At 35.5% G+C, this 15271-nt stretch overlaps 1 protein-coding gene across 4 annotated transcripts in view; it reads right to left on the bottom strand.

Annotated features, from left to right (window-relative positions):
- The window catches only part of TUSC3 (tumor suppressor candidate 3), a 183585-nt gene that overhangs the window by 94370 nt on the left and 73944 nt on the right, over positions 1–15271 (bottom strand). For all 4 annotated transcript variants that reach the window (XM_079908911.1, XM_079908908.1, XM_079908910.1 and 1 more), the window contains exons 3-5: positions 11158–11275; positions 6640–6780; positions 2561–2701 (exon numbers count right to left, since the gene is read on the bottom strand). In XM_079908911.1, the coding sequence (XP_079765037.1) occupies positions 2561–2701; positions 6640–6780; positions 11158–11275 (400 nt within the window). The remainder of the gene's footprint in view (positions 1–2560; positions 2702–6639; positions 6781–11157; positions 11276–15271) is intronic.

Below are 15271 nucleotides of genomic sequence, written 5' to 3'. Positions count from 1 at the left end.
AAAGATCTGTGCATGACATTCATGAAAGAAATTAAAGAAAACAAATGGGAAGTATCTTGTGTCCAACTATAGATATCCAACTACCTAGATTGGAAGAATTAATATTGTTAATATGTCCACACTACCCAAAGCCATCTATAGATTCAATGCAATCATTATCAAAATTCCAATGGCATTTTTCACAAAATTGAAAAAACAATACAAAAATTCATATGGAACCACAAAATGATCCCAGATAGCCAAAGCAATACTGAGGAAAAAAAAAAAAAACAAAAACAAAGTGGGAAGCATCACATTTCCTGAAATCAAACTATATAACATAGCTACAGTAATCAAAACAGTATGGTACCACCATAAAACTCACATAAACCAATGGAATAGAACTGAGAGCTCAAATAACTAATGCATATGCCATCAATAAATATTTGACAAGAAAGCAAAGAATATACAGAATATACAAAGGGAAAGGACAGTCCCCTCAATAAACAGTGCTGGGAAAAGTGAATATTCACATACAAAATAATGTGAATAACTACTTCCTATCTTATACTACTCACAAAAATCAACTCAAAATGGATTCAAGATTTAAATATAAGACCTGAAACTGTAAAACTCCTAGAAGAAATATAGGGAAAAAGCTCCCTGACATTAGTCTTCACAGCAATATTTTGAATATGCCACCAAAAGCTTTTCATTTTGTTGATGAGCTTTACAGATTCCCTTTACTGCTCCTTGAGCCAGAACCACAGATATCTTCTAGATATCTTTGCTCCACATGGCTCACTTTCAGCTTTCAATCTGAACTGAGTTTAAGTCAAGAAAAACCAAAATAGTAAACAAAAAATTATCAACCCTCAACATCTTCTAATTAGATGTCATTTCGAAAGCTGATGTTCTTACCTGATCTACCTGCTGACACTTTTTAAAAACATCAAATACTTGAGCCTTGCATTCTCTCCAGGTTTTATAGTTATATCACCAGGAGAAAAAGGTTGGCATATGTATAATGCCATCTTACCTATAAACAGTGTCATTTTTTAAAACCATGATTTCTGTCTTATAACTGACTAGCAGTAATCCTTTACATATTCTGTGTGACAGCACATAGTCTGCTATTGCATTTTGATCCAAACTGACAATATCTGTCCTTTGATTGAGGTACTAAATCTGTTTATATTTAAAGTACATAAGTATATTGATATGATATGACTGATATGATGGTATTTAGGTCTGTCATTTTTTAAATTGTACTGGGTTTCTTGTGTTTTACTCCTCTGTTCCTCCTTTCATTCCTCCTTTGTGTTAATTATATATATTTAGTATTCCATTTTAATCACTATCTTAGCTTTCCAGCTAATCTCTTTGTATTATGTTTTCAATTGTTCCTCTGAGGATTACAATATGTATCTTAAACTCATCCCAGTCAAGTTAAAGTTGATATTGAACCACATCAGGTAAAATATAGGAACTTTTCAACAACATTGCTCAATTTATCCTTTAACATGCTATTGTCATGCACACACAACAAACCCACCAATCCATCAATGCAGTGTTATATTTTGCTTTAAACAGTCATATGTCTTTAAAATATAAAAAGCAAAGAGAAAAATATTAACCCACTATAATTAGGAAAACTCCATTTTCTAGTAAGAATTTAAGTCTGTTTGCATAATATAGATATTATCCTACCATTTATATTATTTTACACCAATATTTTTAATTAGTATAACTATTAAATATCAGATCTATCACTGAATATATTTTATTTATATGCTGTTCACATTTCCATTTTATTAGCTAATTATTTTTTTTAATTTAGCACAATCATAAAGGGAAGAAAAATTCTTTTAGTACAAACTGAAATAGGATCACGTTCACCTGGATTCTCCTAATAGTATCCTAACCAGGTCTCCTGATCCCAGACATACCCTTCAATTGATTGCCCACTGCTACCAAAGTGATCATTCTAAAACATAAATGATGTCACACACTCTAGGAAGCCTGTCATGACCTTCGTCACTCAAGATTAGGTGACCTTCCTATGATATTTTGTGCTTACCTCCATCACAGCATGTGTAACATTACACTGTATTTGTCTTCTGATTAGCTTGTATCCCCACGATGAATTACGTACAGGTAGGGTCTATGTCTTACCTTTATACCTCCAGTACCTAATAAACATCAGGAACATAGTAGAGACACAAGAAAAGAGTTGCTGGATAAAAACAACTGAATGAGTACATTTCCAACTGCTTCAGTTTGTAAGAGTCTCCAAACTACTAATTCTTAGTATATTTCTAAATGTATTCAACATACATTCATTTAGCACTTGTAATATGCCAAGTACACAGGGAAAGACATTATATTTTAAAAGTGAAACGTAGAAGGAAGATAGCACAGTCTAGACTAACTGAACTTAAATTATATCACCTTCAGTCCTAAAAAGTTAATTCCTCTCATCCAGACTTGATTTCCATTATAGTAATAATCTGGCTCATTTTGTTAATATTATACAACTTATACCATTACACAAAGAAATAGGGTAAATGTGTTAACATACCAGAGATACCATGGCCCAACCAGTCTTGTTATAGATGAACTCCAAGTTGTTCCTTCTTAAATACAGCAAACCACCCACAAGTGACACTAACAAGGCCAAAGCAATGGTGCCAGAGTAGTTGGGTGGTCTGAAGACACGAATCTGCAAGAATACAATGAAAGTTTTTAAAGTTAAAGAAAAATATTAATCTTTTTCGCTGAACCATATTCTAGTCATTCCAGTCTTTTAACACAAATAATTCAGAAAGGTGTCACCTTACTTTTCATACCTGGAAATAACATTCCTTTTGCTCTTTATGAGTCAAAAAATACATGCCTTAAAACATCATGGCTATGTAACACGACTTGCTCTTAAGGTGCTTTTAGGTGAATACAGTTAAATATATGCAAAACCTACTTATATTCATCCCAGAGCTGTTCTGGTTCACCCATGGAACATGGAATCATCTGGTAAAAAGTAGAGGTGAGATGGGGGGGTATAATACTTGTATTATTTCGAATTGGAACTTTTTAAAAGGTTTTAATAGCTTTATTGAGCTATAATCCATATACCATACAATCCACCCTTTGAAAGTACACGATCCAATTTTTTTTTTTAGCATATTCACAGGTATGTGCAACCATCACCACAGTCAGTATCAGAACATTTGAATCACTTCAAAAGGAAATCCCATACCCTTTAGCATTCACTCCCTTATTCCTCTCACCCTCCAACCTTAAGCAACCACTAATAACTCTACTGTCTGTCTCTATACATTTCCCTATTCTGGAATTTCATATAATATGTAGTCTTTTGTAACTGGCTTCTTTCACTTAGCATCATCTTTTCAAGGCTCATCCTTGTTGGAAAATGTGCCACTGCTTCATTCCTTTTTATGGCTGAATATTCCATTGTATGGAGATCACATTCTGTTTATCCATTAATCACTTAATCAGTTGATGGGTATTTGGGTTGTTTCCACCTTGTGGCTATTATGAATAATGCTGCTATAAACATTCTTGTACACGTTCTTGTGTAGGTGTACGTTTTCATTTCTCTCAGGTATATACCTAGGAGTGGGATTGCTGGGTCACATAGAAACTCTATGTTTAATGGTTTGAGGAAATGTCAAACTGTTTACCAAAGTGGCTGCACTATTTTGCATTCCCACCAGTGGTGTATGTGGGTTCGTATTTCTCCACTTACTTGCCAGTGCTTATGACATCATTTCTTGATTCTAGCCACCCTAGTGGGTGTGAAGTGGTATCTCACTGTGGGTTTGATTTGCATTTTGCTGATAACTAATGATGTTGAGCATCTTTTTTGTACTTACTGGCCACTTATATACTTTCCTTGAAGAAATGTCTATTCACATCCTTTGCCCACTTTTTAATTGGGTGGCCTTTTTATCGGTTATTAAGAGTCCTACTTATATACTAGATATAAGTCCCTTATAAGAAAAATGATTTGCAAACACTTCTCCCATTCTTGGGTTGTCTTTTCAGTTTTTGATGGTGACTATCAAAGCATACAGACTACTTTTTTTAAAGTAGCTGTAATTTTCACAGACCTTGGTTCCAGTAACATTCCCCATGAGAGGAAACCAAGGCTCCTAGGAGAGATGGCTAACTGAGCACTGGGTAGAATACATGTGTAGATACAAGATGATCCTGAGACATATTATGTCAGAAAGTAAGAAAGTGTTAATAGAAAATGATGGAGACATGTTACAAGGACAGGGAAGCCAGCATGAAGGGACACCCACTAGTCAAATCTAGAACAATTTTGGCACCAAAACATTTAGGCACAGTAATAACTTATAAACCACTGGAGGAAAAAAAAAGCAATTCATGAGTCTGTACCAATGAATGAGCAAGTGATAAAGAGGGGAGGACTCTTGCTTACAGCAGAATGCTATGAGCCAACTAGAAATATGGACAAAGTGCTAGAACTGGAACATCATCATTTTGCAACCATCATGATAAAAACTGGATCAGGCAAGGTTCATCAATGGATGCTAAATATTGACAAAATTTTGATGAGGAGTAAGATATTTGCATGATCTTAAGGTGTCTCCACATAGATAGCTTACTAATTAGAAAGTGGGGGGGGGGGGAGAATAGTAATTACATAATGGAGAAATGAAAGACACCATGATAAGATGTTCAAAATTAACATCACCAATGAGGGACAGAGGGCATCATGGGCTATACATGTACTTAGAACAAAACATGACCTCTGTGGTATTGTGGTCAAGAATGCATTAGCAGAATCCAGTCAAAAAAAAAAAAAAACATCAGGCAAATCAAATAAGGATCATTCAGTTCAAAAAGTGCGAGAGGATTATATTCTTCAAGATGTCAAAGTTTTAGATAAGTTATGGAAATGTTCCAGGTTAAACAAGGTTAAACAAGGCTAAAGGACAAGTAAATTTAATACCTAACTCTAGACTGGATCTTGTACTGAAGGTGGGAAAATATTATTAAAGGATAGTATTAGGTCAACTGACAAAGCTAGAATATATACCATAGCTCAAATAGAAATATTATACCAGTGTAAATCTGTGAAGGTGGTAACCGTACCATCTTCATGTATTTCTTAGGAGATGCAATTCACCTTAAAATGGTTCAGAAAAAGACCGTGTGTGGGTGTGTAAGTATGTGTGGAGAGACAGGGTGGAGGAGAGGTAAGAATAAGAATGGCAAAGCAAAAGTTGTAAAAAGTCAACACTATGTGAATCCTGATAAAGGGTATACACTGGAACTATTTATACTATTTTCATCTGTGGAACTTTTTAATTTGAAATTATTTATAAATAGATCCACATTTGTAAAAAAATATATATCTACTAACAATATGTAAGTATGATAATAGGTTAGAATCATTTCTGATTAAAATTTAGTATTTCTTATAAAGAATTAATAGTACTTTTCCATATTACCTTTAATATTTTGTACCAAATAAATGATACATTGTAGAGCTGAATATTTGCCAAAACATTTCCAAAAAACTGATGAGTTAGGAAGTAAGTTTAGCCACCGAAATATCATTAATACCTATATTATTTTATTTACAATGACGGTAGTATAATATGAGAGACGTCTTTCTCAACTGAGAATAAATGTGTTTACACCTTATGGTAAAAATCAATGCTTCTGAATTACTTCTAAGGTAAATATAATTTTAAAGTAGCTGGTTATAATTGTTCACCGTAGAACATTCTGGTGACATTAAGCGCTCCACACAGACATGAACTATCATCAACATTTTTGTTCATTTACTTGCTGAATAAACTGTCTATACATCTACACTCATATTTATGCTTTACTGAGTCATACTATAAATACTATTTTTCTAACCTACTTTTTCACTTGTTATACCTTAAGCTTCTTTCTACATCAGATATTCTTGCAAACCACTGTCTAGACTCTGGCACATTTAATTAGTCTCTTATTTTTACACATTTGATTTCTTTACGATTTTTTCCATTAAAATGAACTTTAAAATTTTTTTCCTATGGTTAAGAATTTAAATCATTCCTGATTATATCCTTAAGTTAAATTCCTTCAAGTGGAGTTATTAAGTTAAATTCCATAAAATAAAGACATGACACATACCATTAGAATAGTTACACCAATTTATAGTCCCAAGCACAGTATATGTCAGTGGCATTTTCTTACATGGCGCATGAAAAAGTGGGTATTATCCCATTTTTATTTGCTCAAAGGATAGTTAAAAATTATACATCTGGCTTTTTAATTAGAATTTCTTTGATTACTAAGACCGCTGAGCAACAGTCAGTATATTTTTTAGCCTGTGAAATTACTTTGTGCCTAACTTATGTATTCTTTAATGGTTGCCTAACTTATGTATTCTTTAATGGTTCCCTGATATTTTAAGAGCCATTATTTTAAAAACCATTTAAATTCACCTAACTCAAAGTTTAACTTACGGCTATCAGATGCAGTTTTCTTGAAGCAAGGAGAAATGTTCCATAGAGAAATTGAAAAAAAGAAAAAAATCCTGTGGCTTTATTACAATGTTCTACCAAACCACACTAATTAGCCTGTTATTAAAACTGGTAGGGAATATGAACATACATGAACATCCGTCCTGTCAGCAATCCACTTTGCTAGTTGCTCAGCTGCAAATCCAATTCTTTGAAGGTCAAAAGTATCAGCTCTCTTGGGTCTGCCTTTTGGAGGAAAATGCATAAATGTAGGAGCAGAGTTCATGTTGAGCTGTAAAACATGAGATAAAACATACTAAATACAACATCCCACCAATCTTTATATATCCTTCATCTGACGTTTTATGGGGTTTTTTCCTGCATGAATTCTGGAAAGATAGCGTTTATTATGAAAATCCAAGTGGCTTTCCAGAGCTTAACTACTGTTTTTAGTCATCTTACTATATTGTTGAATAGAAAAGAACTTAGGGATTAGGCCAAGCTTGCCGAACCTTCACATTTAACATACATCATTCACATTCTCAGCTGCATCATCTATTTCATCGGCCATTTCCATCTTTATTTTCTAGAATTCTACAACTAAAGAATGAAATGGTTCAAAGTACAAAATAGAAACACTGTAATTTGGTGGTACATGGACTGTTTTCACTTCTTAAGCAGTTATTAAAGAAAAAGGACCGGCATTTGATGAAAGATAAATATATCATGTAATTAATTTCAAGTATATTGACTTCTTTGTTAAAACTTTAAAGACTTTTGTTCAACTCCTCCATTATTTCAACTGTCTCAAAATGGTTATAGCTCATAACTATTTTCTAAAGGCAAGCTCCATTTGAAAAGTATACTGAATAAAACACTACTCTAGTATAAACAATATCATATCTAAAAACAAATATGAGGTTAATTTGCATTGAGGAGTAAACTGCAAAACATACATACAGATTAAACTCTTGCTGCCCAAGAATTATGAAAAATGTTTCAAATGAAAGGCAAAGAGATTTTTGGCCCTGACTTCCAATATATAGTTCAGAATTCCCCAATAATGAGAATAAAAAGCAAATTGAAGTAACAGCAAACATCAGATCATGCTTGCTGTCATCAAGGTAAAGATACAGCAGTACCAGCTGTGGGCCTGCATGTTACGGACATTAAGTAATTTTTATTAAATTGAACAGAACACAGTCACCAATTCCTCTCTTCCCTGTGATTTCTCCCCCTTCACATTTTGTTCATGTGTTTCCTGACAGATGCGCAAGAGATAGCTACAGCCAATATGTAAGCCAATATGTAAATGTAAGATTCAAGGGAGAGGAAGTACCCTGCATTAGAACAATCAGAAACTCCACGCTAAGACACTTCACATCCTAGAATTTTAGAGTTAAAAAAATACAATTCAAAGCTTTCATCCTAATTAAAACGTACAAATTCCCAAGGCTACACAAAGCAGGGTACAACACACTCCTGACTGCTAGTGCAGAGCACCTTCTAACACATCATTAACTTTTTGGCCTGCTGTCAGACACTTAGCCTCAGCCATCACACGGGAATCACATATAATTTACTTTCCAAACAAGTCTCCAACAAGCCAGAGATTGTCAAATTTCTTCACTTGTTCTTAATATCATATCCAGACACCACAGCGACAGTGCTTTAAAACATCAGTTTAGAGAGAGTACTTCAACAAAATGCGATTCAGTAGTTAGCAAGAAAGAAAACATACGCATTAAGAACCTTTTAGTAGTTCCCAAGTAAAACAAAATATACACTTCGCTATTTTTGTAATTATAATTCCCCATAAAAATCATTAGCAGCTATAACTTTTATGCAATGCTGCATTTTAAAATGAAAACTCTCATTGCTAAGCCAGGGGCTAGGTTTTGGAAAAACAAAGCAGTGCTGTGTTTGGAATTCTGCTGATTCAAAATTAACCTGAGGAAATTTTTCAATTAAAAACAATCTTGACTTCAACTCTTTTTTTTTTTTTAAATAAATTTATTTATTTATTTTGGCTGTGTTGGGTCCTCATTTCTGTGCGAGGGCTTTCTCTAGTTGTGGCGAGCAGGGGCCACTCTTCATCGCGGTGCATGGGGCTCTCACTGTCGCACCCTCTTGTCCTGGAGCACAGGCTCCAGACGCGCAGGCTCAGTAGCTGTGGCTCATGGGCCCAGCTGCTCCGTGGCATGTGGGATCCTCCCAGACCAGGGCTCGAACCCATGTCCCCTGCATTAGCAGGCAGACTCTCAACCACTGCGCCACCAGGGAAGCCCTTGACTTCAAGTCTTACATCTATGCCAAAGTTAAAAAAAATGTTTAAAGCATATAAAAGAACTCAACAATTATATCTAACAGTATATCTATGTTTATATACTGGCAGCCTATATAGTCAGTACCTAGCACAAAGGAAGGATTACTTTGTCCCACAATTTTGTTTGGTTTTCTTTAATCCGAATTAGCTACCAACATTTTAAAGATAGGGAAATTTCATATAAAAATTCATTATTTGGGTCTCTACTTGAAAAACAGATCTAGCTCCACTGGCCTGCATTTCTTCACTAGAGAGAGAGCTGAGCTGCATCTCCCTCACTGGGTCGGCTGGTCCTGTCCAGTCCACTGTAGCCCCACCCATGCCAGTGAAACCAACGGTCAGCTGCATGGCATTCTGCTGATTTTATTTCTTAACAGCAGTTAGGAAAAAAGTGAAATTTGAGTGTTTCCATTAAATATATATATATTTTTAAAAAGACCAAGAAAGATTTTGTTCTAATAAATATCAGAGGGAACATATTTAATTATTCAAGTGAAGAACTAATGTTTTTAATATACTAAGTATGTACATAAACAAAGATCCCATAATGAAACTAAACTCATGTAACTGGTTTCCCTCATTCAGCTTCCACGCCTGGCCAGGGTAGATGTTTGGGCTTGAAGCCTCTGCTCTAGCAATCAGACTGGACCTGGGTGACTGTTTTCTAAGATGGCAGAGAGGATTCATGTATATACTGAGTGAACATATATATTCATGTATATACCAAATGCTATATATATAGCACTACCATCTGATGATCTCTAAGGCCAAGTCTCCTGAGATTCTACACAGACGTATAAATTACATGAAAAAATATTTGGATGTTATAGTACTGTAATTTATCTTTACGAGGTTATTTGAAATTACACATTTATGTTTATGTGTTTTTCTTTATTTTTATATAATTAGCTCCCTAGTCTATAAGCTCCTTATGGGGAAGAGCTATGTATGTTTTTCTCACCAATTCAATAATACTTCTTGAATAGACAGACAAAAGGAAACATGCCCAAAAGGTAAAATAAATTTATAAGAAAAAAATAAATGAAGAATACTAATAGGAAAGCCCAAGGGTAAAGGGTATTGAAGGCAAAAGGAGAGAATTTATTCTATTCAACTAGAAACTGTCAAAGAAGAATGAATTATCAATCTGGAAGCAAGTAAGCAGAAACACTCACTAATGGACCATTTACAATTAGCTTGAGTCTTTACAGAACTAAATACTTTTCCATGACGTGGTAAAGAACTGCACCAGAGTGCCACATGTGAGAAAAATAAAATAGACCAAGATACCCAAACTAATCAATGCTGGGTATGGCACTAAGTTTTACATTTGAAAGGCATGATCAAGTAGTGATAAAGACAAGAAATTAATAACTGCAGGGTAACAGCAGGGATCAAGAAGCCAGACAGCTGAGCTCAAATTCTATCACCATTTTATTTTATTATCTCCATATACTAACTCTGTAACCTTGCACAAGTGATGTTAACCTCTCCATACCTTAATTTCCTCATCTATGAAATAGAGATAAAAACAACATATTTCGGGCTTCCCTGGTGGCGCAGTGGTTGAGAATCCGCCTGCCGATGCAGGCGACACGGGTTCGTGCCCCGGTCCGGGAAGATCCCACATGCCGCGGAGCGGCTGGGCCCGTGAGCCATGGCCGCTGAGCCTGCGCGTCCGGAGCCTGTGCTCCACAATGGGAGAGGCCACAACAGTGAGAGGCCCGCGTACCACAACAAAACAAAACAAAAAAACATATTTCTCTTTGGATTGTTATGAAGCTAAATGAAAGAAAACACATGAAGTACTTAGAAGAGTCCTTGGACTTATAAGGACTCAATGTTAGCGATGATGATGTAATCACGACAAATTCCAACAGGACTGGTATCCTTATAGGAAGCAGGACGTGAGTCCCATTGGGTTAGGGTCCCATCCTTATGACCTCATATAACTTTAATTACCCCCTTAAAGGCCTTATATCCCCCCAAAGCAGCATAAAGGTTATTAAGTAAAACCTTAATCTTATATAAAATTTCACAAATTTATGCAAAATACCACCCAAACCACATACAATTTATCAAAATAAGGCTAATGCATGTAAACTGCCACTGTATGCTGAAAAAACATACTTCCTCTATAATGGAAAAGTCAAAATGTGTTTATTCACTAATGGCAAAAACTATGTACTGATAAAGGTAACATTGACTGTAATTATTGTAATCATATCACATAATTAATAACTACTCATTGCATGCACTGAATTGTATTTTTATCTGGTAAACAGAGATGCGGCAATCTTAACTAACTCTATTAAATATGTTATTAAAACAAAACTCTTTTACCTGCTGAAAAACATCTGTTCCCTCATCGTAGTCCACCATACTGAAGAAGAGTTTGTTACAAAAAGCAGAGGAATAGCGCCACGAGTTAGCCAGTATTTGATATTCTTCGTTAGCTTGCCTGGTAAGGATAATGGGACAGAGTAGAAACATTATCAGTATTGAAACATTAACAAAGCTATTAATAAAACAGGTAATTCTGGGACAAGAGTTGGTCTGTTTTAGTATGAACTGCAAGCTAAGAGTAGATTTTATAGTTTAAACGGAGGTAAAAAAATAGAATATTCCATGAGGTAAAAATTATACAGAATTCAAACTTTATCATTCGTGAATAAAGGGTTACTGCATCACAGCCACACTGATTCCTTTACTTACTGCTATGTTTGCTATTACACTACATAAGGGCAGAGTGGAGGAGTTCTAATAGAAAGCGTGTGGGCAAAAAAGCCCATCCTGACCCTTTAAGTAAGAAGCCCGACAACTCTTCTTACAGGGGATAAAATCATTTTGTGCCGTCTCCTATACATATAACTTAAATCTTCTGATGATTTTTAGTAACAGGCACAGAGCAATTTTTAAGAATTTTGGAATTCACTTTAATGGAGAAATAAAAATCATGGATATATGTTTTAAAACTGTAAATACAGTTGTACTGCACCTTTATATATTCCATCTATCTAAAAATGCATTTACATTCACACCTAAAAGTAAGCAAAAATTTGAGTAGCTAAACCAAATGCCACAAACAAGCTCTTCTCTAAGAGCATATTTACTCCTATTTTGAATTTGTTTCTATTGGACATTTTGTTGATATGCCAGATACTAAAGCTCTATAGTTAGGTGAAGGCAGGGAGTAGAAATAAAGAAACGGTGTTGCTAGAAGGATGTAGGTATAGTCATGGAAAAAGAAGCAACAGTGATTGCTAAAACTTTAATTTTAAAAACAGGGGAGGGGGCTTCTTCCATACGGTTGACTATTCACAGGAGATCTGGGGAGTCTCTCCCAAAAGAAGTATAGATATAAAAAGGTATAACCCCACAGTCACAAAAAGACTTGGAGTGGAGTCAGCAGCAGATAAACGAGTTCAAGAACTATCTGGAAAACATAAGGCTAGTGGAAAAGTTTTGATGGAGGAAGTTACAATCCCAGAGAAGACTGCAGTAAAAGGAGAAGCTAGGAAAAATACTGGATTAGAAGCAGCAGAGATGCTGGCTCTGAGATTTCATCTTGCTAACGAGCTAGCCTATTACTGTTTCATGGATGCTGGCAGAAGCCATGAGACTCCTGGGTTAGAGACCTTATGGACTTTATTCTTCGTGTTTGTTTGCATCAGTTCCCCATGCCCCCAAGTTCATGGGGTAGCACAAAAGGCCCTTCCTGAATACCTGCACACACAGTTCACTGTGTCACAGGACAGCCATACTGAGTTTGGAGGACTTACTGTTTTTATAGCACATGATGATACATCCCATGCTTTGTTCAGTGAAACACATAATGTCACTCCTTAAGGCTTGTCACCGCACACACAACCCTTGGCATTCTTGGCATGCCCAGCAAGAACATGCAGGATCATCAAAGCCCATGGCAGGATGATCATACTGTTGCTTTTCCCAACAGTATTCACAAAAAAATAACAATGCCATATAAAAAAAAAAAAAAAAGAGCAAGGAAAGTAAAAGAGCGAGCACTTATAAATAGAAAATATGATTTCTCAAATGAAACACCAATATTAGTAGGTAAGAGTTAAATAAAATTCAAAGAACAAAATGGACACAGGTGGACAATATTGGTGGGAGGAAGGAGAGAGGTACCTAGGCATATAATCCAATAAGCCCAATCTTCACATAGAAGGAGCCCCAAAAAGAGAAGAGACAAAGGAAATTTTCTGGAAACATAATACAATTAAAGGAGACTAGGTATTCAAATTAAAATTACTTCCCAGGTTCTGAATAAGAGGAATAAGAAAAGACCAACATATTGTGATATTTTACAACACTAGAGGCTGGCAGATAACAGAATAACGCCTTCAGAGTTTTGAGGGCACGTTATTTTCAATCTAGAATTGTATATCAAGCCAAACGATTAAGTTTGAAATAAACACGTTTGAAAAAATGTAAGTCATATGAAATTACCTTAGGCTATAATTGATAGAAATGGTAAAAATGAGAGTGTGACAGAAGAACTGTAAGGAAGGTAAAAGGGCAACTAGAAATATGATGCAGTAGGAAAGGTGGAAGATGTGTAAGAAAGCTGTGATCCAACTACGAAGCTATGAAATACAAATCAGGACAGGAATTTACTTGGACTTCAAGATGAAGCGAACCGATTGTAAGCAACCATTACAATTAGAAAGAGTGGCACGATGCCCAGACTATCATTAAGGCACGTGTGGTCCTGCGACAGGAAAAACAACAACAAAATGAATCTAAAAGGCAAGGTCCAAAGAAGAAGAAAATTAAAATGTATCATAATCTTGATTGCTAGGTGATGGGAAAAGGCAGTCATTTTGAACATTTTCTTTTGCGTCAGGGAGGGGGTCATAAACAACAGCACTGTGGAAAAGGAACCATAATAAAAACCTACCACTTTGCAATTGATGCTATTTCTGTAGAAACAATAAGTCAACCTACAGACAGAGCACAGATGTAACGATGGTTACAGTACAGAATGTAAGAGCTATCAACTATGACAATACAGGATTGGTAGGTAAAAGGGAGGAAGAAGGTGTACTTGCTAATCTTCAACTTAGGGAATCAAGAGATATCACTTACACTTATGAACAAGAAATAGAAGAGTGCTATTTACTGTTTACAATAATAAAAACTATAAAAATGGTAAGGGGTGAGATGAGTTAAATCCTCACCTATTAGAGCCAGAAATGTAAAGATCAGGTCTACTGCATGAAATATATAAGACTAACACTTAGAGGTATGAAAAAAACACCAGAAGAAGAAAACACAAAGGAATAACAGTGATTGCCTGTGGCTAAGTCTGCAAATAAGTGAGTGCAAGGGCTAGGGACATTCTAGGCCCTTTTTTATTAACAAGGAGCACATAACAGTGCTATGATTAAAATATATTTAAGTGGGCTAAATATGAACAAGGCTATAATCTGAGGTCACTTAGCATAAAGACCTTAAGGGCACGTTTTAAGACAGCACAGTACAAAAACCGACCACTGTAAAGATCAGCCTGAGACTGCACTGTGCTCCCTTGGCAGAAAACTATATTGTATACATTCTGAATCTGTTCAAATGAAATAATTACAAACTTTTAAAACTTTGGTGGTTAAATAAGATTTAACCTGAGCACCTAACAGCAAGAAGTGAGCTAATCTCCAAGGTCTCTGTTTTCATGGAGTTGACGTTTTAGTGAGGAGACATGTAATAAACAACCAAATAAACAAATGAAAATCATTAAAAGGTAAGATATACACTGAGAAAAAAAATTCCATGGAATTGTATTACAGAAAACAATGGAGGATCTACTCAGATGACGCGGTCATAAAAGGCTTCTCAGATGAAGCGACACTAATGCTCAAATCCCAAGGATGAGAAAAAGCCATCGCTGAAAAGAGCTGGAGAACGGACATTTCGGAGAGCAGGAACAGCAAGCACGAGGGCTGGGAAGGGAAAGACTTCAAGGTACTGGAGAGATGAAGCTGTGATGTAAATGGGAACATGCTCTCTGTCTCCTGGAGGGATACACGCGGATTACATGGTTCACACCCTCCCTCATCTATTTAAAACAGTGCCTCACGGCTCCTCTTCGAACCCTAAATAAAAACAGAGTTAGGACCAATATGAGCCCTAATATCTGAGTTGATTTTTGTCATATGGAATATAATGTTACAGGTAATTATTCATCATTGATTTTCAAAGAAAAAATGTATAGTAATGTCACACGGTGAATTGGCACTGACGATTAAGTAGATCTGAACATCTCTGTACTAATGAACCTTAAGAGACCAGTGCGGCCTTAAAAAAAATCGTTAAAATGATAGCATAACAATTAAGAAAGCAGTTTATTTTTACACAAAAGGACATCTTACACAAAAGCACATTTTAACTTTTAAAATGAAACTTAGGGAAATGGCACATCTGCAAAAACTGGCAT

Source organism: Stenella coeruleoalba (assembly GCF_951394435.1).
Source record: "Stenella coeruleoalba genome assembly, chromosome: 21".
NCBI lineage: Eukaryota > Metazoa > Chordata > Mammalia > Artiodactyla > Delphinidae > Stenella > Stenella coeruleoalba.
This window is presented reverse-complemented; position numbering and strand designations above follow the sequence as displayed.